Genomic DNA, 23928 nt, shown 5'->3' on the forward strand with positions numbered 1-23928 from the left:
CCAAGAACACATTGGCATATTGCCTCAGCAGGACATTCTTGTCTCGCCGTGAATTCGTCCAGAGGTGGTCAGCTCCATCTTCCACAGATGGGGAACTCCCCAGGTGGACTTGTTTGCTTCCATGCAGAACAGGAAGTGCCACGTCTTCTGCTTGATTGGGGGCATGGATAGAGCAGCCCTGTCTGACCCCTTTCTGCTCCCATGGTCAGGAGACCTGATGTACACCTTCCCTCTGGTACCGTTGCTGCCAAGAGTCCTCATGAATATCAAACAGGACAGGGTGAGGATCATCCTCATGGCATCGGTGTAGCCAGGCCAGCACTGGTTCAGCACCCTTCTGGATCTCTTGGGAGCAACCCCGTTCCAGCTACCATTGAGGTTGGACCTGTTGTCCTGGAACCACAGAGTCTTCTGCACCCCAACCTGGCAGCACTACATCTGCGTGGTTAAACGTGCAGCAGCAGCAGTGTTCGGCAGAGGTTCTGCACATTCTGTTGGGAAGCAGGAAGCCCTCCACCAGTGCAACCTACATAGCCAAGTAGAGACGGTTCATCTGTTGGATTGCAGACAAAGGTGTTCGTCCCTAGCGGGCTTCACTGCATCTTATTCTGGACTACCTCCTGCATCTCAAGCTCCAGAACTTGTCCATCTAGCTGCCATCTCGACCTTCCACCCGCTGTTATAGGGTACGTCTGTTTTTGCTCAGGATATCATGGCCAGATTCCTTAAAGGCCTGGAGCACCTCTTCCCACAAGTCAGAGACCCCATCCCTCCATGAGACCTGAATCTGGTGCTGTCTCAACTCAGGGGTCCTCCCTTAGAGAGCCCTTGGCTTCCTGCTCTCTCCTCCTCTCCTGGAAGGTCATGTTCCTAGTTGCAGTGATGTTGGCCTGTTGTGTATCCGAGATTCAGGTGTTCACCTTGGAGCCACCGTAAACGGTCTTCTACAAGGACAAGGTCCAGCTAATGCTGCACCCAGCTTTTCTTCCTAAAGTAGTCTCTCAGTTTCACTGGAGTCAGAACATTTATTTACTGGTCTTCTTTCCAAAGCCGCATAAGTCAGAAGAGGAGCGCAGGCTACATGCCCTGGACATTAGGAGGTCTCTGGTCTTCTATGTGGATGGGACCAAGTCATTCCGTAAGACAATGCAATTGTTCGTCACAGTGGCTGACAGGGTGAAAGGTCACCCGGTATCCACTCAAAGAATTTCTTCTTGGATCACTGCCTGCATTCACTTCTGCTATGACCAAGTGAAGGTGCCACCCCTGGCAATCGTCACCACCCACTCTTCTGCAGCCTTTCTGGTCCATGTGCCTATCCAGGGCATCTGTAGAGCGGCCACATGGTCATCTGTCCACACTTCTATGTCCCACTACGCGCTGACCCAGCAGGTCTTGGACAGTGCTGATTTCGGTAGAGCAGTACTGCAAGCTGCTAAGCTGTGAACTCTGAGCCCACCTCCATTGATACTGCTTGTGAGTCACCTAAAATGGAATTGACGTGAACAAGATCTCGAAGAAGAAAAACCAGTTACCTACCTTTCATAACTGTTCTTCTTCAAGATGTGTTGCACATGTCCATTCCACTTCCCGCCCTCTTGCCCCTCTGTTGGAGTTGCTGGCAAGAAGGAACTGAGAGGGCGCATGGGGTGTCACTCCAGGGGGCGCCACAGCTTGCCCTATGCATACCGCTAAGGCAGAAATCTCCGACAACTCTGCCCATGGGTGCGTGCACACCTTGAATGGAATTGACATGAGCAACACATCTCGAAGAACAACAGTTACAAAAGGTAGGTGACAGTTTTTCCTCCGAGGTCAGCTGAATGATCTAGGCCTGCAAGGCTTAATTGTCAGCCTGAAGTCAGGCAGACCCACTTGGGAGTGCCCAGTGCTTCCAGAGGTTTAGCCAGCTCCATTTTACTGGCACCAAGCCCACTCCTGTGGCTTAAGTGGTCTATGCAAACTGACATGGGGAGTCTGACCTAGTGGTCAGATCAGGAGTCAGGAGCCACACTGGGTCAGATACCAGGAGATTAGATTCTGAGATATGCCAGAGGGCAGATCAAGAGTCAGATGTAAGGAGTCAGGCAGGATCAGGTTACCAGGAGATCAGAGTCAGGTAGTAGGAGCAGGTAGTGCAAGGGAAACAGTCCTGAGCAGGGGCAACCCAGTTACATGGACAACTTTTTGTTCCTGTGCTTGGGTTTAAATACAATCAGGGACATTCAGGAACCCAGAATTCAACCTAGCAGATTCCAGGATTGGAGTTCTCTGCTCTGTCGGAATTCAACTTCTAGTTCTGGTGCCTGTTAGCAGCCACTGGGTGGCAGAGGGTAGTGGATCAGTGTTCTCATTGCACTCATCATGAGTACCTGGTTCATACTAGGGAAACTGATGATCCAACCACCGAATAACATTATCCTTTTTAGGGACACATCTAAATAAGTTTCCAACCAACATTCCTGATGCAATTCTTGTCCCCTCCCCCCCAATGTTTGAGCCACAGTAGAAAGTGTCCAAGGTCAAGCTATCTCCTCTGAGGATCTCTGAGTGGATCTCAGGTTATGTCTGACTCTGCTGTCAGTTGTCTTGCCTTCCTTCCCGCACACAGGAGGAGCACAAGCAATGTCTATAGCATTGCTTGAGGAAGTGTCTTTGGTTAACATTTGTAAAACAGCTACGTGGACTTCCAACCATATGGTTGCGAGTCATTATGCTTTAGTAGAAGACTCTGCTATAGGGCATGCTATGGGGCAACGGTCCTTCATGCAACTCTGCCACCTGCCTCCTTGCACTCTCTTCTTTCTTGAGTACTAGTTGTCAGTCACCCACAATGGAATACACATAGGGACCAGTACTTGAAGAAGAAGTTATTTACCTTACAGGTTATTTGAGATTTGTGATCCCTATCATACATACTACCCACTCTCCTTCCCCTCTGCTTCAGACCTTGATTAGATTCATGGTAGAGAAGGAATGGGAGAGGTGGTTGGTGTGCTCCATCTTTTATCTCCTTGGGTGGAGGCCCAAGGAAAGTAAGGGTGCATATGCGAGCCAGCGGACACTGCTTTCAAAATTCTCTGACTCTGGGAGCATGGAGTCATGCATATCCCTAATGGAATACAGATAGGGACCACACATCTTAAAGACCCTCCAGTTACTGTAAGGTAAGTAACTTCCTCATGCTGGGAGTGAGCTCGGGCTGGAGGTTGGCAAGGCAGATCTTGCAGTGAGAGAGGGAGGCAAAAGAGACAAAGGTGGAGGGAAGAAGTGAATCAACAACTATATCAATGGAAGAAAGGATGAGAAGGCTGAGAGCAGATAAGAAGTCACTGATGTTGAAGGACGAAGTTGCAGAAAGACCAACTGACAGGGCATGAGGGAGTTGGGAGGAAATGGGTGATGCTGAAAGGGAGGGAACTCAGCAACAGAGATCAAAGAAAGCAATGCTTGTTGAGATCAAATTCAATGAGAGTTGACCGAGGGCTGCAGATTGAATGAAGAGGAGAGGAAAAGAAAGTGTGCAGCTAAGGGGTTGGATGGGTTGTTACCATGGCAGCTGAAGTCTCTGATGCTGAGTGTGGGAGATTGTGAGGAGAGGAAGAGAGAGAAAGAGTGAGGAGTTGAGATCAGAGAGGAAGGCTGATGGGGAGGAGCTGGATGGATGTTGAGTGACAGCAATATTGAGAAGGAGATGAGAGAAGTCAGATGCAGCACTGTTCAAAAGAAGAGAGGAGGGAGATATTGGAAACAGCAGCAAGGGGACAGGAGAAGTCCCGTACCCCACTACAGTCTGATCCAGGGCAAGAGTGTGAGAGAAGGAGAGGCCTCTATAAGAGACGGCAGCTGCAGAGGAATCCAGGTCTCTTGAAGAGCCAGGAGCTGAAAGGAGTAAGATAGGAAGAGGTCGCGGGTGGCTGAGATCTTTGTAGATATGTTTGTAGATATGTCATGGCATTCCAGAGACAGCAAGAGAAGTGGAGGGGGAATGGGTGTGAGGTTAGTAATGTTGGCACAAGAGGGACTGGGGGTGGGTGAGGAGGTGGACTGAGGCAAATGTACCTGAGGTAAGGAAAAGGATGCGGGTATAGAACCTCACTAAGGGCATGAGCCTTACATACGAACAAATTTCCAGGCATCATGTCCTGGCCTTATCCATGGCGTACAAGAAGGGGCCTCCTATAGCTCTGAGAATGTGATGAAGTGCCTGCCTACTAACAACTCCCTTGATCCCATGGGAAAACCTATATGTAGATGTGGCTCAACCGTGTATTAACTTTTATAGCAGCTGATTATCTGGAAATGTCTTGTTTTTAATCATTTCACCGTGTTGCCTCTGTCAGGAACATCTTTGATTCAGGATATGAAGGCTTATCTAGAAGGAGCTGGGATCGAGTTTTGTGATATCATCCTCCTGTTAGATGGCCACCCAAGACCAGCACATAAGGCAATTCTGGCAGCCCGCTCCAGGTGTGTGCACTCTGATCAACCATTTACTGAAACTTAGAAACTTTTTTAAAGAGTCGTCATTTACTAGAGCAGTAACAAATGTCATGTGTAGACATGATTTCTTAGTACTGCATCTTGGATCAGCTTGTTTTGGAGCTCACAAGAGAATGGGTTTCTATTCACTGAGATCTGAGTAATACATAGGATTTTCCCCCTATAAATTAAACATAATAGAGCCATTAAGCAACAGTGACTAAAATGTGAATTAATTTGCCATTCCAGCAGGGAAATGTTAGGAAATCAAAACCTTAGTTGAATAATAGAAGGTCTATATCCTACCACAATTTAAAAAAGAAGCAAATAATCACGTATAAAACTACTGTCATACAGGGCTGGTCTACACTACGGGGGAAAATCGATCTTAGATAAGCTACTTCAGCTACGTGAATAACATAGCTGAAGTCGAAGTATCTAAGATCGAATTACCGTCCTCACGGCGTGGGATCGATGTCCGCGGCTTCCCCTGTCTATTCCGCAACTCCGTTCGGGTTGGTGGAATTACGGAATCGATATAAGCGCATTCGGGGATCGATATATCGCGTCTAGATGAGACGCGATATATCGATCCCCGAGCAATCGATTGCTACCCGCCGATACGGCGGGTAGTGAAGATGTACCCTAACTGAAAAGGAACAAGTGTTCAAAAAGAATAAAAAGGATGTTCTAAAAAATGGAACTGCAGCTCAAGCTATGCTAATAGAATGAGGCCTAAACTTTGGTATGTAAGCTATGAGGTAGAGATTTAAGAATCCATTGAACAAACATAAAAATATCAATACATTAGGGGGTAGATTAGTCTCTCTGGGTTCCCACTTGGTTGCAGGTGTAAATAATTTACCCATTTAAGGGTGTATCATACTTCTCCTCCCTGGCACAGCCAACCAGCTTCCTTTGCTGGTGCATGTAGTGGGGAGAGGTCTATATTGATTCTACCTTTCCCTGTACCCTCTTCACTGAGTCATAGGGGGAGCATTGGGTACATGGCATTGGGTTCTGCAGTGCATAGAGCTGCAATCTAGACTGCCTTAACCTGGCTGAGCGAGAGAACTGGGACTCTGCTCTATATATGGCTATGTTAAAGATAGGCGTGATCTAGTCCTATATTAGTACATCAAAGTAAGAAGCCAATGGAGAATCAGCAGGCCTGTTAAACCATGTAAAGGGAGTAATTGAAAAGGATAAGGGGATTGTTGGTGAGATAAATGGTTCATAGATTCCAAGGCCAGAAGGGACCCTTACATCATTTAGTCTGACATGTATATCACAGGCCATAGAATCTTGCCCTTTTACACTGTATTGAGCCCAGTAACTTGTGGTTGACTAAAGTATGTCTTCCAGAGAAGATGTGCAATCTTGATTTAAAGAGATAGAGAAGCCACCACCTGCCTTGATAGTTTGTTCTAATGGCTAATCACCTTCACTATGTGTATTATTTCTAATTTGCATTTGGCTTTAACTTCCAGCCACAGGTTCTTATTCTGACTTCCTCATTAAAGAGCCCTTTAGTACCTGTGAAGAAAATATAAGGGACATGGTAATTAAATCACCTTTCAATCTTCAAACCCAGTGGTTATGGCACTTGTGTGAGATGTGAGAGACCTGGGTTCAAAACACTGCTCCACATCAAGCACAGTGGGGATTTGAACCTGAGTCTCCCAAATTGTGGATGAGTTCTTTAGCCACGGGACTGTTGGTAAAGGGTCATCACCTCCTGCTTCTCAGTTTTTGTTGAGAAAGGGCTGGCCCAGCTTAGGTGACTGATTCCAGAGGTCTCATGGCTGTGACCCCCAGCTAGAGGGAGGCACCTCCCTCCCTTTAAGAGGAAGCTGCATCCCTCTCCTCAGCATTTCCTATTGACTGGCTTAGACAACTCTCCCCTCAGCATGCTGGCTTTTGAGAATCCCTTTTTAAGGCATCTAACTCTCCTCAGTTCAGGGTTTGATAAGGGGACCCTATACAGCTTCATCCTCACTGATCAGCATGGTTTACAGATGGCCTGGGACAGATGAAGCAGGAGAGGAAACTAGACAGGAAGACAGCTAGAATGCCATTGGCAGAAATCTCAGGCCAAGCCTGACTGGTTGTGACATGAAGAATTTGGAAGGGAGAAATTGTGAAGGGCTTTAATCAGGTATACAAGTTGAAGAGAATGTAAGACTGAATGCCATTAGGAGTCTATAGTAACCTGTGACAAGAACGTTCACTCAGCAGCTCTTGTCCAGAAATTATGGGCATGTCATTCAGATTCAGGCACCTGAAAAAACTGACTCTTACATATTCAAAAAAGGAAGGGAGAGCAGGATCAATTGTCCAAAGTGAGTGGTACAGCTGGTGGGATGAAGAAAAACACTTTGTCACGCTAGTAGATGCAAGTTATGTTATATGGAGAGAAAGGGTAGAAAAGGAGGGAAAGCAGAGTAGGATCTAGCTCAGAGGTGAGCAAACTATGGCCCGTGGGCCACATCCAGCCCGTGGAACTTTCCTACCCGGCCCCTGAGCTCCTGGCCCCTGAGGCTAGCCCCTGGCCCCTCCCTTGCTGTTCCCCCTCCCCTGCAGCTCGCCCTGCCACTGGTACAATGCTCTGGGCAGTGGGGCTGCAAGTTCCTGGGGCAATGCCACTGCAGAGCCTGACCTGACTCGGTGCTCTGTGCTGCATGATGTGTGGCTGTAGTGCCGCCAGCCACCGGTGCTCCAGGCAGCGCGGTAAGGGGGCAGGAAGCAGGAGGGGTTGGATAAAGGGCAGGAGAGTTTGGGGTGGTGATCAGGGTGCGGCGGTGTGGATAGAGATCAGGGCGGTCAGAGGGCGGGAAACGGGGGATGAATGAGGGCAGGGACCCGGGGGCAGTCAGGAAGGAAGGGCAGGGTTGGATGGGGCGGCGGGGACAGTTAGGAGCAGGGGTTCTGGGAGCAGTCAGGGGACAGCGGAAAGGGGTGGTTGGATGGGGCGTGGGTCCGAGGGGGCAGTCATGAAGGAGGGGAGGTTGGATGGGGCAGCAGGGGGCAGTCAGGGCGGGGGTTCCGGGGGGTGTTCAGGAGACAGGGGACAGGGATGGGGCAGGGGTCCTGGGGGACCATCAGGGAACCGGAGGTTGGTTGGGACAGGAGTCCTGGAGGTGGGCTATGGGGGGGGAGTAGATAGAGGATGGGGGCTGGGCCATGTCCCCTTCCTCTAACTGGTCCTCCATACAATTTCCCGAACCTGATGCAGCCCTCAGGCCAAAAAGTTTGCCCGCCCCTGATCTAGCTTGTAGCTATCTATTAATGATGGAACAAGGTTAGTAGATGAGCACAATCTAATACTATCACAGGCAAACCTACTAATGCCTATAGCCAGTGAAAATGGGTTCCTTCCATTCAGTATCCAATAATAATTGGAACTAATTGGAAAATGGAGGGAGTTAACAGAAAATTTTGACTTTGTGTGGGAAAAATCCTTGATTTTTTTGTTTAATTTTTTGGCAATACTTTCTGCAAAAATTTTCATTTAGTTAAAATCCAATTTTCCATTAAAAAAAGTTTTGATGGAAAATTTTAAGCCAACCATAATAATCCTTAGCATTTACATACTTTAGTACTTTACAAACAGTATCTAACAAACCATCACAATATCCTTGTACAGTAGGCAGGTAACCATTTATATTAGTGTCTAGCCCCCCAAAAAACAGGAGACCCATCATGTTTGATGTTTACCAGCACTTCATATGCAAAGTAGGTAAATGAATTATTACAGTGTATTATATCCTAACTTTTATATTTTTGAAAATTAATTGCCATAAAGAAAATCCACATGGCATTGTTTCCTATATAGTATCCTATAGCATTGTTGGGATTGTGGTGCTTCGTTGCCTCACACATAATTTATCTGAAACATGACAATACAACATTTGAGAGACAAGGTGGTTGAGTGTGACAGGATGTCTGGGGTACAGCCTGGAGCTGTGGGTTCCCCCTTAGCTCTCCAACCTGGGCTGTCTCTCACAAAATTTTGCTAGTGATAAGCAGTAAACCGCTCCAGGTGCTGTGATCACTCAGCCACCAGCATGCAGAGATACACTCAGCTAAATTGTTTGAATGTTCTTTAAGCCACTCATGAACTATATAGAGGGAAACACTAGCAAATCCCCTTTGGGAAGAGACCTGAAGAAGAGCTCTGTGTAGCTCAAGAGCTTGTCTCTTTCACCAGCAGAAGCTGGTCCAATAAAAGATATTACCTCATCCACCTTGTCTCTCTAATATCCTGGGACCAACATGATTACAAAACCACTGCATACTATATTTGAGGAGGCATTTAGAGGCAGTTTTTCCCTCCCCATAGTAGCTAGGAAGTAACCTGTGTGAAAGCTTCAATGCTTTGTAGCCCCCTTCGAACAGTACTTAGTGAAACCATCTGCAGAACCTTTCTTGTGATTATGTAAAATCCTCCTGTGTTACATTGGTCACCTTTCCTTTTCCAGTTACTTTGAAGCCATGTTCCGTTCCTTCATGCCAGAAGATGGACAAGTAAATATTTCTATAGGTGAAATGGTTCCCAGTAAACAAGCATTTGAATCTATGCTGAGATACATTTACTATGGTGAAGTGAACATGCCTCCTGAAGATTCCCTGTATCCTTATATCTACTGAAGTCTAAGGTCTGTAGATGCAATTGAAACACACACTTTGGATTTCTTTTGCTATGAATACTTTAATTTGATATGTTGGGCCTGATTCTGCCATGTCATGCACCTGGTGTCATCATTTACACCTGTGCAAAGTGAGTGAAAAAAATCTGCCAGATCAGAAGAGTAGCATATTACACCTGTAAATGTCTTTATTGTGAGGCAGTGGAGAATCAGGCCCTTCTACTGGACCATGAAACAGTTCAGCTGAGTTAAACTATAACTAGTGTTATGATTTTGTCAGGACATTTTTAAATACATGTCATGGCAGAGGTGCTTGAAAACAACAATATGTCACAGAAGGAGGGAGGTGAGCCCACCCCACACTCACCCCACAATGGCAACTCTTGTCCTGTGAGACTGGGCCCAGCTATCCACTCTAAATATTGTGACCTAGCACATGGGGTCCCAATGTTGCATAGGTTTGAAGAGTCCATGCTGCTATAGATGGAGATGGTGGGGCAGATGGAGTGATGCTGTGACCCCATGCACAAGTTTGCAACACCACTTGGTTTGAGCACATTTCATTTGGTTTGGATGGCATTTGATGGACTTAATGCAAATTCATGCTTTCTGTGACCATCATGACAAAATCATAGCCTTAATTATAACTAGCCAGAGACTTGAACCTGGCTTTCCCATATGAGTGCCAAGACCACTGATCTATGCAGTCAGTTTCTCTCTTTTCCTCACCTAATGAATATTTAATTATACAAAGTGGAACAGCTCCAACAGGACAGCTTGAAAAATACCTACCGCAAAATATCTAATAGCCTGGCACTTAAGGTATTCACCTGGAATGTAGGAGATGGGTTCAAGTCCCTAATCTAGAGGAGGGTTATGAATCTGGGTCTCTTCCAGTCTAGGTGAGTGTGTTAACCACTGGGCTATGTGCTGTAATGGCGGCAGACTCTGTTTTGGGTTGTTTGTGTGAAAGGACTGGCGTGTCTTAGGCAGCTAGGGGTAAGATGCACAAAAACACTGAGGTGCTTAACTGTCTCCTAGACATCACTGACTTTCACAAAATTGCTGTTCAGCTGCCACTGAACCATATAGGCACCTAAATCCCTAAAGGCACCTGCATTTCTGCTGGTGGGCATGCCCAAAGCTGACTAAATCCTAACACTGCCCTCACAGCTAACATGGCATTCAGAGCCTAAGCTGCTTCTTTGAGTAGATGCAGCCATGTACTCCACCTAGGGTTGTGCGTGCTAGGGCCCTGGAGCTGGAGAACTTCGCTTAGCAATGTCTGTAAAGGGGAAGTGCTCACACCTCCTTGCCATAGCCTCTGGCTATATGAGGCAGCACCACCCTGACCCCTTTCATTTCCTTTTTACTTCATGTGGCTGGAATCAGAGCTCTGTGTGGTTCTTAACCATGCAATCTCTCGCTATCTCTCACTGTCTTTTTCTAGTGTTTGTTCTAGTCATAGATAGTTAGTACTTAGTGTTAGTTAAATGTAGTGTTAAGAGGTGGGATAGCTCAGTGGTTTGAGCATTGGCCTGCTAAATCCAGGGTTGTGAGTTCAATCCTTGAGGAGGCCATTTAAGGATCTCGGGCAAAAATCTGTCTGGGGATTGGTCGTGCTTTGAGCAGGGGGTTGGACTAGATGATCTCCTGAGGTCCCTTCCAACCCTCATATTCTAAGTATTCCCTGGTGATGCCCTCACCATGGTTTAAATGTTTTTATGTGGGAGGAGTGATTCCCCCAACAACAATCCCCACACACTGCTTACTATGATGTCTTTGTCATGGAGCAGTGTGCAGTTCCTAGGTCACTCATGAAAGGGACTCAGCTGACTAGGGACCTTTGCCTTAAGCAGCACGTGCTTGAACAGGCCGTGTGGCCTGCTTCAGCACTGAGGACCTCATCAGAGTGGAGGTCATCCTCAGGTTTTGAGAGTGCTGCCATTTCATGCTCTGGAGCCAGTGCCTCTCCAAAGGGATGGAGGAGTTGTTCCCCATCAAATGCACTGAGGGAAAGGTCACATAAGATCACTCCAGGTCTCATGAAAACTCTTCTGCATCCTCCAGAAAGAGTGTGGACCAGCATTGTGTTAATGCCAGCATACAAGAGGGTGTGGGTACCTCTAACCACTTCCTGATACTGCGCAGAAAGGTCAGATTCTACCATTGACTCTGATTCTTGAATCCAGTATCAACAAGAGTGATGTTGGCACCGGCACCAGTTGTTTCCATGTTGGCAGCATATCAGGTGGCAACAGACCTCCTTTGCCTTTCCATCCTGATCCCTCCACTGAGCCATGATTTTGCCGTGATTTTGTGTCATTTATAGCCCCCTTGCATGGACAGGCCGCTGAACCTTTTCGTCCATTGGCACCACACTCCGATGTTCCCCTTCCACAGTCTATGGAAGCAGGGCTGGTATGGGCTTGGTGCAAGAGACCTCTTTGGCAGTGGAAAACTCCTTGGCACCATTGCATTCACACCACTAATGTTACTGTGGCAGCTCTCACTGCCCTCCACTTTGGAACTGTCAGCTACTTCAGTGCCACCACTGACTTTGGGGTCAGCACTGTTCCCCCCCATTGGGAACAATTTGGCAGTGCTTGGCTCTTCCTCACCTCCAATACCTGAGGATTTCAAGGCCTAACAGGACATTTGGCAGTGCATGGCTGCTCCCCTGGGCATTAAGGCAGAATTCCTGCAGGAGAACACCATTATGTTGCTGGATATCCTGTAGTTGTTTGCTCCTGGGTGAGTGGCTCCTCTTACTAATGATGCACTCCTAGAACCTGCAAGGGTTCTTTGGAGAATGCCAGCTTCAGTATCACATACTACAAAGCACATTCTACACTACGGAACTATTCTGATTTTACAGAAACCGGTATTTGGAAACAGATTGTGTAAAGTTGAGTGCACGCTGCCACACTAAGCACATTAATTCGGCAGTGTGCGTCCATGTACTGAGGCTAGCGTCGATTTCCGGACCGTTGCACTGTGGGTAGCTATCCCATAGCTATCCCATAGTTCCCGCAGTCTCCCCCGCCCATTGGAATTCTGGGTTGAGATCACAATGCATGATGGGGCAAAAACAGTGTCGCGAGTGATTCTGGGTAAATGTCGTCAGTCAATCCTCCCTCCGTGAAAGCAAAGGCAGACAATCATTTCGCGCCCTTTTCCCTGGATTGCCCTGGCAGATGCCATAGCACGGCAACCATGGAGCCCGTTCAGCCTTTTTTCACTATCATCATATGTCTACAGGATGCTGCTGACAGATGTGGGGTACTGCAGTGCTGCACAGCAGTATCACCTTGCCTTTGCAAGTTGGCAATGACGGTTACCAGTCATATTGTACCGTCTGCTGCTGTCATGGGTGCTCCTGGCTGGCCTCGATGAGGTCGGCCAGGAGCGCATGGACAAAAATGGGAATGACTCCCCAGGTCATTCCCTTCTTTACATTTTGTCTAAAGGTAGAGTCAGTCCTGCCTAGAATATCAGGCAAGTCTACTAAAGAACCAGAGAGGCAAACAGCCGCTCCGGGTCAGAGTCTCAGACATCTCGCAGAAATGATGAGCTGCATGCCATTCTAGGGGGTGCCCCTGCAACAACCCCACTTGTTGCTTCCTCCTCCCACACTCCTCCTGGGCTACCGTGGCAGTTATCCCCCCATTTGTGTGCTGAAGTAATAAAGAATGCATGAATAAGAAACAACACTGACTTTATTGAGATAAAACCGGGGGGAGGCAGCCTCCAGCTGCTATGATATTCCTGGCAGGACTGAATCTCCAGGAGACAAAGCTTAAAGAAGGGAATGACCGGGAGTCATTCCCATTTTTGCCCAGGCGCCCCTGGCCAACCTCACCAAGGCCACCCAGGAGCACTCACGGGATGATGACGATGGATACCAATCCTATTGTACCATCGGCATGGCAAGGCAAGCGGATGCTGCTGTGTAGCTCTGCAGCACCGCATCTGCCAGCAGCATCCAGTAGACATACGGTGACATTGAAAAAAGACGAGAAATTATTTTTTTCCCTTTTCTTTTGGAGGGGGAGAGGGGAGGGGATTGACGACATATACCCTGAACCACCCGCGACAATGTTTTTGACCCTTGAGGCATTGGGAGCTCAGCCAAGAATGCAAATGGTTTTCGGAGACTGCAGGAACTGTGGGATAGCTAGAGTCCTCAGTCCCCCTTCCCTCCCTCTGGGAGCGTCCATTTGATTCTTTGGCTTTCCGTTACGCTTGTCACGCAGCACTGTATTGAGTCCCTGCTGTGGCCTCTGTCTATCATAGCCTTGGAGATTTTTTCAAATGCTTTGGCATTTTGTCTTTTGGAACGGAGTTCTGATAGAACAGATTCATCTCCCCATACAGAGATCAGCTTCAGTATCTCCCGTATGGTCCATGCTGGAGCTCTTTTTTGATTCTGGGACTGCATGGTCACCTGTGCTGATCGGTGCTCTACGCTGGGCAAACAGGAAATGAAATTCAAAAGTTCGCGGGGCTTTTCCTGTCTACCTGGCCAGTTCATCCGAGTTCAGATTGCTGTCCAGAGCGATCACAATGGTGCACTATGGGATAGCTCCCAGAGGCCAATACCGTCAAATTGCGACCACACTAACCCTAATCCGAAATGGCAATACCGATTTCAGCACTACTCCCCTCGTCAGGGAGGAGTACAGATATCGGTATTAACAGCCCTTTATATCGATATACTGGGCTTCGTTGTGTGGTTAATTCGGTTTAACACTGCTAAATTCGATATAAACTCATAGTGTAGACCAGGCCAGAGAAATGCTGTTTTGTCCTGGTGCAGGGATTTGAGGGCTTTTATTTCCACCTGGACCCAAATTCCTGGTCATAACTGTGGTCAACGATAGAGGCTGGCAGGGCAGATTTAAGTCCACTGCTAAGAATGAGGACTCTAAAAGGATGGACTTTATGGGTAGGAAGATTTACATCTCCTCCTCTCTGCAAATGTGGATTGCAAACCAGCAGGCATTGTCCAAATATGAATTTGTAAATTGGATGTCCATGTCTAAGTTTGCAGATCAGCTGTCTGAAACCTCTAAAGAGAAATTTTGGACATTCATTACCAAAGGCTGCTTGATGGCCAAGATATCATTTCAGTCCATGCTAAACATCACGGACACTTCAGTCAGAGTTGTGGCCTCCACAAGACCATGACAAGGGCATCTTGGCTGCAGAATTTGGGCATTGCTCCTGACATGCAGCAGGCTATAGATCTGCCCTTCGATGGTTGAGTGCTTTTTTCAGACAAGATGGACAAGACTCAGTACTTCTTCAAGGATTCTAGGGTCACCCTATGTTCCTTGGGTTTGTATGCACTGGCAGTGCAAAGGTGCCACTATGGTCAGCAGCAACAGCAGCAATACTGTCCACAACACAGTTTTGGGCAGTTTCAGCTTTCCATGGCAGTTTGGATGTGCCTGAGGTTCTTGGGCCACATATCTGTTTGCACGCAGATGGTTCAGTTAGCAAGATTGCGCCTTTACACCTTCAAATGTGGTTCAGGATGGTTTACCATCTGACTCTTCATTCCTTGGACAGATTGGTCCATCTCCCTCCACTGGTCCTGGACTCCTTGCAGTGGTAGATGCTTCCAGAAAGTATATGTCAGGGCATTCCCTTTGTCCAGCCCCTGCCAGCCAGGTCTATTGTCACTGACATCTCCCTGGTGGGCTGAGATGCACAGCTGAGGTCACTGAAAATTCAGGGTCTGTGGTCAGAGCAGGAAATGTCACTGCATATCAACATGCTGGAGCTTCAGGCCTTCTATAATGCTTGTCCTGCCTTTCTGAACCACATCAGGGGAGCCATCATTTACATATTTACCAACGATATTGTTGTGATGCATTATATGAACAGACAAGGGGAGCACATTTCAGGGTGGTCAGGTTATGGCAGTTCTGCATTGAGGAGATTATCACTCTAATAGCCGATTGCCTGCCTGAGGCCCGGAATCATCTTGCAGACCATCTCAGAATGAATTTTTCCCTGAGTCACGAGTGGTCCCTGAAGACAAGCATCCTGCAGGTAATCTTTGCAGCTTGGGGCATTCCAACGATGGACCTGTTTGCTACGAGGGACAACAGGAAATGCCATCTGTTCTGCTCTCGAGGAGAATTCTGTCTGGGCTCCCTGACTGACACCTTCCATCTCAGCTGTCCAGCTCTTCTGTATGTGTTTCCTCAATCCCGATCATACCACAGGTCATCCTCAAACTGAAAGCGGATCAGGCCAAGCTCATCCTCCTTGTCCCAGCATGGCTGAGGCAGTGTTGATTCTCCAACCTTGCTCTGTCAATTCAGCCTCCTTTATCCCTTCATCTTCATCCTGACCTACTCACTCAGAATCATGGTCATGCCTTGCATCTCATGCTCAGCTCCCTGCATCTCACTATGTGGCTGTTTTGTGGTTAAATGAGAATGAAGTGTTGTTTGGCAGCCATTCTACAGGTTCTATTCAATAGAAAGCTCTGTACCAGAATCGCCTGTATGACAAAATGGAAGCATTTTTTTGGTGTGGTTTTCAGCCCACAGAGTTCAACTGATGCTGGTCTCTATCCAGGACATCTTAGAGTACTTGCTGTGTCTTCAGCTGCCTGGCCTTGCCTTTAGCTCTTGAGGTTGCACCTGGTGGTGATTTCAGTGTTTCATCCACCCATTCTTGGAAGATCAGTCTTTTCCAATGCCATGGCGGCAAGATTCTTTAAAGACCTTCTTCATCTCCATCCTCCAGTATCTGGGGAGCCAGTTCCTCTATGGGACCTAATACTATCCTGGTGGACTTGATGGGGCCTCCATTTGAGCTTCTGGCATCTTAACCCTTTCAGCTTTTGTGTCAGAGAACTGCTTTCCCGGTTTCACTAACATCTGCAAGGGGAGTCTCTGAGTTGCAGGCTCTGATGGCAGAGCCTCCTTATACACGGTTCTCCAAAGACAAAGTGCTTTATGGCCACACCCAATATTTTTGTCTAAAGTGGTCTCCCAGTTTTATTTGAACCAGGTGGCATATGTACTGTGATGGGGCAAGGCCAGATGGCTACAGTAATGTACTGAGGAACAGGTATGTTAGCCCCAGGCTAAACAAATCCCTAGTACCGTGGTAACCAAATGGCAGTTGCTCCAGGTTAATCAAGGCACCTGGGGCCAATTAAGATCTTTCTAGAAGGCAGTGGAGATAGCTACATTGATTAGATCACCTGCAGCCAATTAAGGCAGGCTAATTAGGGCACCTGGGTTTAAAAGAGCTCACTCCAGTCAGGCGAGGAGGAGCCAGAGGAGAGGAAGCGCAGGTGAGGAGCTGGGAGCAAGAGGCAAAAGGAGCTGAGACTGAGGGTGTGCTACTGGAGGACTGAGGAATTATCAGACAATCAAGCATTATCAGACACCAGGAGGAAGGTCCTGTGGTGAGGATAAAGAAGGTGTTTGGAGGAGGCCATGGGGAAGTAGCCCAGGGAGATGTAGCTGTCATGCAGCTGTTACAGGAGGCACTATAGACAGCTGCAATCCACAGGGCCCTGGGCTGGAACCCAGAGTAGTGGGCAGGCCCGGGTTCCCCCCAAACCTCGCAACTCCTTATCAGACACAGGAGGAGTTGACCCAGACTGTGGGTTCCACCAGAGGGGAAGATCACCGAGGTGAGCAAATCCGCTAATAAGCGCAGGACCCACCAAGGTAGAGGAGGAACTTTGTCACAACTGGTGTCAGGCATGGGATTTTTGGTGTGCACAGCACAGCGGAAGAAGGAGGATGATTTTAAAAAAAGAGAGAGAGAGGGTTAATTTTTTTTGTCACCACAATGGATGACATAGTGCGAGCACTGATACAAGCCACAGCGGCCCAGCAGGAGGCTACCTGTGTCCAGGCAGCCGCCCAGCAAGAAGCAGTACGGCTGCAGCAAGAGCAGAAGACCACGCTAGTAGGCAGATGGACACAAGCAGCCACCAGAGAAACTACCAACACGGAAGGTAAGCCAGAGGCTGGCTCCAGCCGTGATGGCGACAAGCCGTTGGAAGAAGCAGAAGCCGGCCCCTGGGAGCTCAGGCAGGTTAGTCCTGGGAGAGAAACTTTCAGATGAGACCAGGCAGAGGACCCTAGATATGATAACATCAGGAAAGAGGTGGCTGAGATAGATGGGATACCAGTGATGGGGAAGGTCCGGGGTCCAGGACCCTACTTTATAGTGAAGAAAGATCTCTTGTACTGTGTGGTGCAAATACAGGAGCAGGAGATACATCAACTTCTGGTGCCACGAAAACATCAAAAAGCCATATTGAGCCTCGCCCACAGTCACCTGTTTGGAGGACACTTAGGGGTAGAGAAAACCCAGGCCAGGATCCTGCGGAGGTTCTTCTGGCAAGGAGTACATGAAGATGTCAGGCGATACTGCACCTCTTGTCCAGAGTGTCAGCTACATAGCCCTTGCCCACACTTACGGGCCCCTTTGATACCTCTTCCAATAATAGAGGTACCATTTGAATGCATAGCCATGGATCTGATTGGGCCCCCAAAGAAGACAGCTCGGGGCCACCAACATGTGCCGGTTGTACTAGACTATGCAACCCGATACCCGGAAGCCGTCCCCCTACGCAACACAGCTTCCAAGACAATAGCTAAGGAGCTAGTACAGATCTTTTCCCGGGTTGGGCTACCCAAGGAGATACTGACTGATCAAGGGACACCTTTTGTGTCCAAGCTGATGAAAGATCTCCGTTCATTGCTCCATGTACAAGCCCTACGGACCTCTGTATACCACCCACAAACAGACGGTCTTGTGGAAAGGTTCAATAGGACCCTCAAGGCCATGATCAGGAAAGTGGTGAGCCGGGATGGGAAAGACTGGGATACCCTATTGCCTTACCTCATGTTCGCCATCTGAGAAGTTCCACAAGCCTCCACAGGTTTCTCTCCGTTCGAACTACTATATGGGCGCAACCCCCAAGGCATATTGGATATAGCCAGAGAAGCCTGGGAAGAGGAGCCAAATGCCTGAAGGGGGCATTTTTAGAGCTTCGGATGGCTCTCTGTAATGACCCCATACTCATAGCCCCAGACTTTGCCAAGAAAATTATTTTACAGACAGATGCTTCTGAGGTGGGGTTGGGGGCGGTTCTGTCACAAATGATTGGAGAAGAAGAACACCCAATCCTCTACCTAAGCAGAAAGCTGCTCCTAAGAGAACAGAAGTATTCAGTAGTCGAGAGAGAATGCCTTGCTGTCAAATGGGCCATGGAGACACTGCATTATTACCTCTTAGGCCGGCGATTTACTCTTGTGACGGACCATGCATCCCTCCAGTGGATGCAGAGAAATAAGGAAAAGAATGCAGTAGTCACCAGGTGATTCTTATCCCTCCAACCATTCCAGTTCTGCATACGGCACAGGGCTGGATGCCACCATGGCAACGCTGATGGTCTTTCACGAGCACACTTACTGGTATCCCAAGTTGCCCAACCCTATGGTGTTGAGCAGAGGGGGGATATGTGATGGGGCAAGGCCAGATGGCTACAGTAAAGTACTGAGGAACAGGTATGTTAGCCCCAGGCTGAACAAATCCCTAGTACCGTGGTAACCAAATGGCAGTTGCTCCAGGTTAATCAAGGCACCTGGGGCCAATTAAGATCTTTCTAGAAGGCAGTGGAGATAACTACATTGATTAGATCACCTGCAGCCAATCAAGGCAGGCTAATCAGGGCACCTGGGTTTAAAAAGGAGCTCACTCCAGTCAGGTGAGGAGGAGCCAGAGGAGAGGAAGCGTGGGTGAGGAGCTGAGACTGGGAGGGTGTGCTACTGGAGGATTGAGGAATTATCAGACAATCAAGCATTATCAGACACCAGGAGGAATGTCCTGTGGTGGGGATAAAGAAGGTGTTTGGAGGAGGCCATGGGGAAGTAGCCCAAGGACTTGTGGCTGTCATGCAGCTGTTACAGGAGACACTATAGACAGCTGCAATCCACAGGGCCCTGGGCTGGAACCCAGAGTAGTGGGCGGGCCCGGGTTCCCCCCAAACCTTGCAACTCCTTATCAGACACAGGAGGAGTTGACCCAGACTGTGGGTTCCACCAGAGAGGAAGATCACTGAGGTGAGCAAATCCACCAATAAGTGCAGGACCCACCAAGGTAGAGGAGGAACTTTGTCACAGTGCCCATGTTTTTTCCTAAGCTGCAGTAGACAAGAAGCTGGATATGAGTCAACAGTGTGCCCTTGTTGCCAAGAAGGCTAATGGCATTTTGGGCTATATAAGTAGGGGCATTGCCAGCAGATCGAGGGATGTCATCATTCCGCTCCATTCGACTTTGGTGAGGCCTCATCTGGAGTACTGTGTCCAGTTTTGGGCCCCACACTACAAGAAGGATGTGGAAAAATTGGAATGAGTCCAGCAGAGGGCAACAAAAATGATTAGGGGTCTGGAGGTAGGGTTGGTGGTTTGAGCATTGGCCTGCTTAAACCCATAATTGTGAGTTCAATCCTTGAGGGGGCCATTTAGGGAACCAGGGTAAAAATCTGTCTGGGGATTGGTTCTGCTTTGAGCAGGGGGTTGGACTAGATGACCTCCTGAGGTCCCTTCCAACCCTGATATTCTTTGATTTTATGATTTAGTGTCATCCTCAAACTTGCTGAGGGTACAATCCATGCCATCCTCCAGATCATTAATGAAGATATTGTGCATCACGTAAGTGGAATACTCTGCTGCATGTATTTGAAGAAGAAGAAACAATTACTTATTGTAACTGGTTCTTCTAGATGTGATACAGACATGAATTCCACGACCCACCCTCCACCACCTCTGCATCAGAGTCTAGTCTCGGGATGTTCGTTGCAAAGGAACTGATTGGGGTTCAGGTGTCACTGCCTCCGAAAGCCTGGAATGGCGCTGTGGCCAGGAGGTTTGAGCGCTGCCCCTCTGCAGGTACTGCTAGGGAAAATTCTCTTCCTCTGATGCACTGGTTACGCACACGCCTAAGTGGAATTCACACGTCTGCATCACATCTTGAAGAATCTTGAAGGTTAGTAAGTAACCTTTTCTTACACCCAAGCCACAGTGGAATTCTCAAAGTAGGCGTTCTCCTGCCCATCTCACTTGTGCAGGGCCTGATCTGGTTGATGCACTCAAAGCATGCTGAACCCACACAAAAGGGTAAACAAGTCAACACCTGATAGCCTGGTGTTTACAGCAAGCACCAGGAGTGTAGGAAACCTGTGTTCGAGTCTCTGCTCCAAATCAGACAGAGCAGGGTTATGAAAACAGGTCTCTCACACTCCCAGGTGTGTACAGTGGGCTAATGGAGGCTGGACTTGATGGCCTCTTGAGAGCCCTTCATTCCTATCATTTTAAAATGGAGTGGAGGATAGTGTCTCTTCAATTCTCTGTGAGAAAAAGCTCACTTGGTTTGGGTTCAAGGCTAAGAATCCTGAGCAGAGATAGGTATATGCTTCCAGTCTGTCACTTAGGTATGTAAATCCCTTTGTGAATCTGGGCCCTAAGCCCTCTGCATTTCACTCCTGGCCAGCTCAAGCAGTTCCCTGCTCAGTTGCTGGCTTCTGAGAATCCAGTTCATAGGTGTTTAACTCTCCCCATACAATGCATGGGGAGCCTGACCACCTAACTCGGGCTGTGAATTCCACTTTGTGGCAAGGTGCCTAGGAGTTAAGTATTGGAATGCCAAGATCCCCTTTGTGAGCACAATTATGCAGGACTTACTCCCTGCTCACTATATTTTTGATCCATTGCTATCATTCACAATGTCTTACAAAGAGTATGCATGCCTCAGTATGTTGGACAGGTCCACTGACTAACCATCTTGCTGTGCAACTCTAGGGGAAATACTTTATGCACATTTTTGGAGGGAGCTTGCACGGACCACCATAGAGTCATAGAAATGTAGTGCTGGAAGGGACTTGGAGAAGTCATCAAGTCCAGTTCCCTGCTCTGAGGCAGGACCAAGAAACCTAGACCGTCACTGATTGGTATTTGTCCAACATGTTCCTAAAAACCACCAATGATGGGAATTCTGCAACCTCTCTTGGAAGCCTATTGCAGAGGGTGAACTACCCTTATAGTTAGAAAGTGTTTCCTAATATTTAATGTAAATCTCCCTTGCTGCAGATTAAGTCCATTACTTCTTGTTCTATCTGAGCAGCTGGCCCCTGTCCCTGAGGTCAGCCACGCTGGCCGCTGCAGAAGTCACGGAATCCATGACTTCTGCAACCCCCGTGACAGACACGGAGCCCTAATTATGACCCACTTGGAACACAAATTTGTTCTCCTTGACTAGCTTTATAGCTACCTCTTTGCTGCCCCTTATTATTATGGTTTCTACAACAACAGACTTCAAGCATACTGCAAGCAGAACCTGGAAATGAATGTTACAGTGGAAAATGTGCTCCAGGTAATTATCACTGATTCATTTTAATTTGTCAACGGTAGTCTTCAATACAGTAAATATTCAAGAAATTCAAAGGGTCCAGCAATACCAGCCAGAAAGGTCTGTGATTTACTCACATTCTCAGACAGAAATAATTGGCTAAACTGCAGTTAAGATTGTAGGGTACTATAATTTTTGGGTGGAAAAGCATTAGAATGCATTGGAATTGAAACAGAATTTGTAAACAAGAATATTCAAAATTTGAAAGTATGGGGATGAATTGTGAGATAAAACATTTGATGTTTCTAGGCCAAGCTGTTATACAGATGTGAATGGGGAAAGTGTATTAAAATGTTTACAAAGTTTTACCTGTGTTGTTCTTCAAAGGCTTCTGTGCATCCCTACTTGCAGGTCTGACATCCTCTGGCTTCAAGTTCATGGAACCTCTACTACAATTGTATCCAGTAGGGCTGCATAAGCCCTCCTAGCGATGTCAGTGCTCAATGTCTGAATCTATATAAGGCAGTGCAGACCCCAATATCTTCATTTCCTTCTCTGCTGTGCAAAGCATTAGGATCCTTGCTGTCTGTGACTTTCTGCCTAATTATTTAGTAGACCATCTTTACCATCTGAATTTTCTTTTATTCACTTTAATTAAAAGAAAGAGAGAGTAGTGTAGGAGATTGATCTGATGTTGGTACATGCAGAGATGGGAGGAGTAGAGCCCTAGAAAGGCTGTAAGTCTATCTGACAGTCTATCGGAAATCAGACATGTATGTTTCATGAAGCTCATACTCCATCACATTCATCCCCAGAGTATGCCATGATCAGCAATTGAGTCTAAAGGCTTATCTGTCTTTCAAACCAGTGACAGCACAGGCCCAGCTGTCAAGGCAATAAAATCGGCCCACAATGACTCTCCTTGGCACAAAAACCCACTACTATTAAATGAGTGAAGACTTGGAACCTGGCTCCAGCCTCTTCACCCGCTTCAACTTGGGCTTCTAACAAGGGTTCCAGTGCCAGGTTTGTGCCTCAGGCAGCACTGACCTCTCCTGTGAAGCATTCTCAGGCGTTCTCATCTGCATTGACATTGATGATGCAGATAAGTTTGACTCCTCAAATGGTATTAGTTTCTGGACCCTTTTATTGAGAGAACATCCTCAGCTATTGAAGATCCTTCTGTGGCACCGGCTGCACCATCCTAGGGATATACACCATTTGCACAGAAGAAACAAAGGAAGGAAAGCATAGGTCTGGTTCTGGGGAAGTGAGGAAGGAAAGAAGAAAGCATCATAACCAATCTCATGGAAATTCCCCAGGGCTGATTTTGAAGAAGGTCTCAGCTCTTTAGTTGTCATTGGCCCTGCAACAGCTGAAGACTTCCCCAGTTCATGTTCCTGGTAATCTGTCAACTTTTCCCGAGACTAGTCAACTAATCCCCATACAGGATTTTTGCTTCACTGGTGCACGGTTTGGCTTTAGAACTTTCTCCTGATTCATCTCTGGAATTCCTGATCAGTGATGCCCAGGATCTCCCTTTGGCTTCACTCAGGCCCCCTGTGAGTGAACCATCACCATCAGCCTTCATGCACCTCTTCAGTTCCACAGAGCACTCTGTCTTCTATGATATCAGGAGTTCACAGATGTTGCTGTGGCCTTCGCTTCACAAAGCTTTAAGGGCACTACTTGGTGGTACTTGAACTGTGTGATCTCTGCTGCATTAGGAAAGATAAAGGGTACTAAATCTGCTCCCTGGACACAGAATTTCCTCACCTAGTAGGAAATCATATTTGTTGGGATCCATGTGTATTGCCAGTTACCAGGCAGCGACAAGACACTAACAGTATACCCTCTGGGATGCTATTGTTCTGGATTTGATTCCTGAAGATCAGAGTAAGGCAGCAAAGGATCTTGCCACTGAGGCAGAAGTATGGCCTGTCATTCCCCCCCATGCAGCCTGTGACACTTCTGCCCCTTGCAACAGAGCCACAGCCACAGAGATATTCATGAATTAAGTCCTCAGACCTTACCCCAGAATCACAAGTGTGAATACAGAATTTGAAAGTTAAGGCCATTTTACCGAAAAAATCAACAAAATCTTAGAGGCTTTTGTGGTAAGATGAGGCCCTGAAACAGAAACCTTTGTATCAGAGGGCCGGTATGAGACCTAAGGCTTGAACTAAAGTAATGGTCAAGATTTTGCTAACGTAAAGCAAAGCTAAGCTGTGAGCCAGAGGCAGGCCCTGCTCACAGGAGCTGGCAAGAAGAAGGCTGATGTTGCAAATATACACCTACCTAAAAGGTGCTAAGCACTAGTAATATAAACATGTGCCTGGACGGTACCAGAACATTCTGGTACTAGTGCATTCCACATAGATAACAAGGAGCATGCTGACCC

The 23928-nt window shown here is 47.5% G+C and overlaps 1 protein-coding gene across 11 annotated transcripts in view; it reads left to right on the forward strand.

Annotated features, from left to right (window-relative positions):
* LZTR1 (leucine zipper like transcription regulator 1) overlaps positions 1-23928 on the forward strand; it is a 261156-nt gene that overhangs the window by 213348 nt on the left and 23880 nt on the right. For 10 of the 11 annotated variants that reach the window (XR_007774752.1, XM_050956118.1, XM_050956120.1 and 7 more), the window contains 3 exons: positions 4344-4470; positions 8964-9113; positions 21446-21551. Coding sequence is in view for 10 of the 11 variants with exons in the window: in XM_050956118.1 (XP_050812075.1) it covers positions 4344-4470; positions 8964-9113; positions 21446-21551 (383 nt within the window). In the remaining variant the exon portion in view is untranslated. Of the gene's footprint in view, positions 1-4343; positions 4471-8963; positions 9141-21445; positions 21552-23928 lie in introns of all 11 variants that reach the window. The other variant, XM_050956124.1, reaches the window with a different exon arrangement.

Source organism: Gopherus flavomarginatus, chromosome 5 (genome assembly GCF_025201925.1).
Source record: "Gopherus flavomarginatus isolate rGopFla2 chromosome 5, rGopFla2.mat.asm, whole genome shotgun sequence".
Classification (NCBI taxonomy): domain Eukaryota; kingdom Metazoa; phylum Chordata; order Testudines; family Testudinidae; genus Gopherus; species Gopherus flavomarginatus.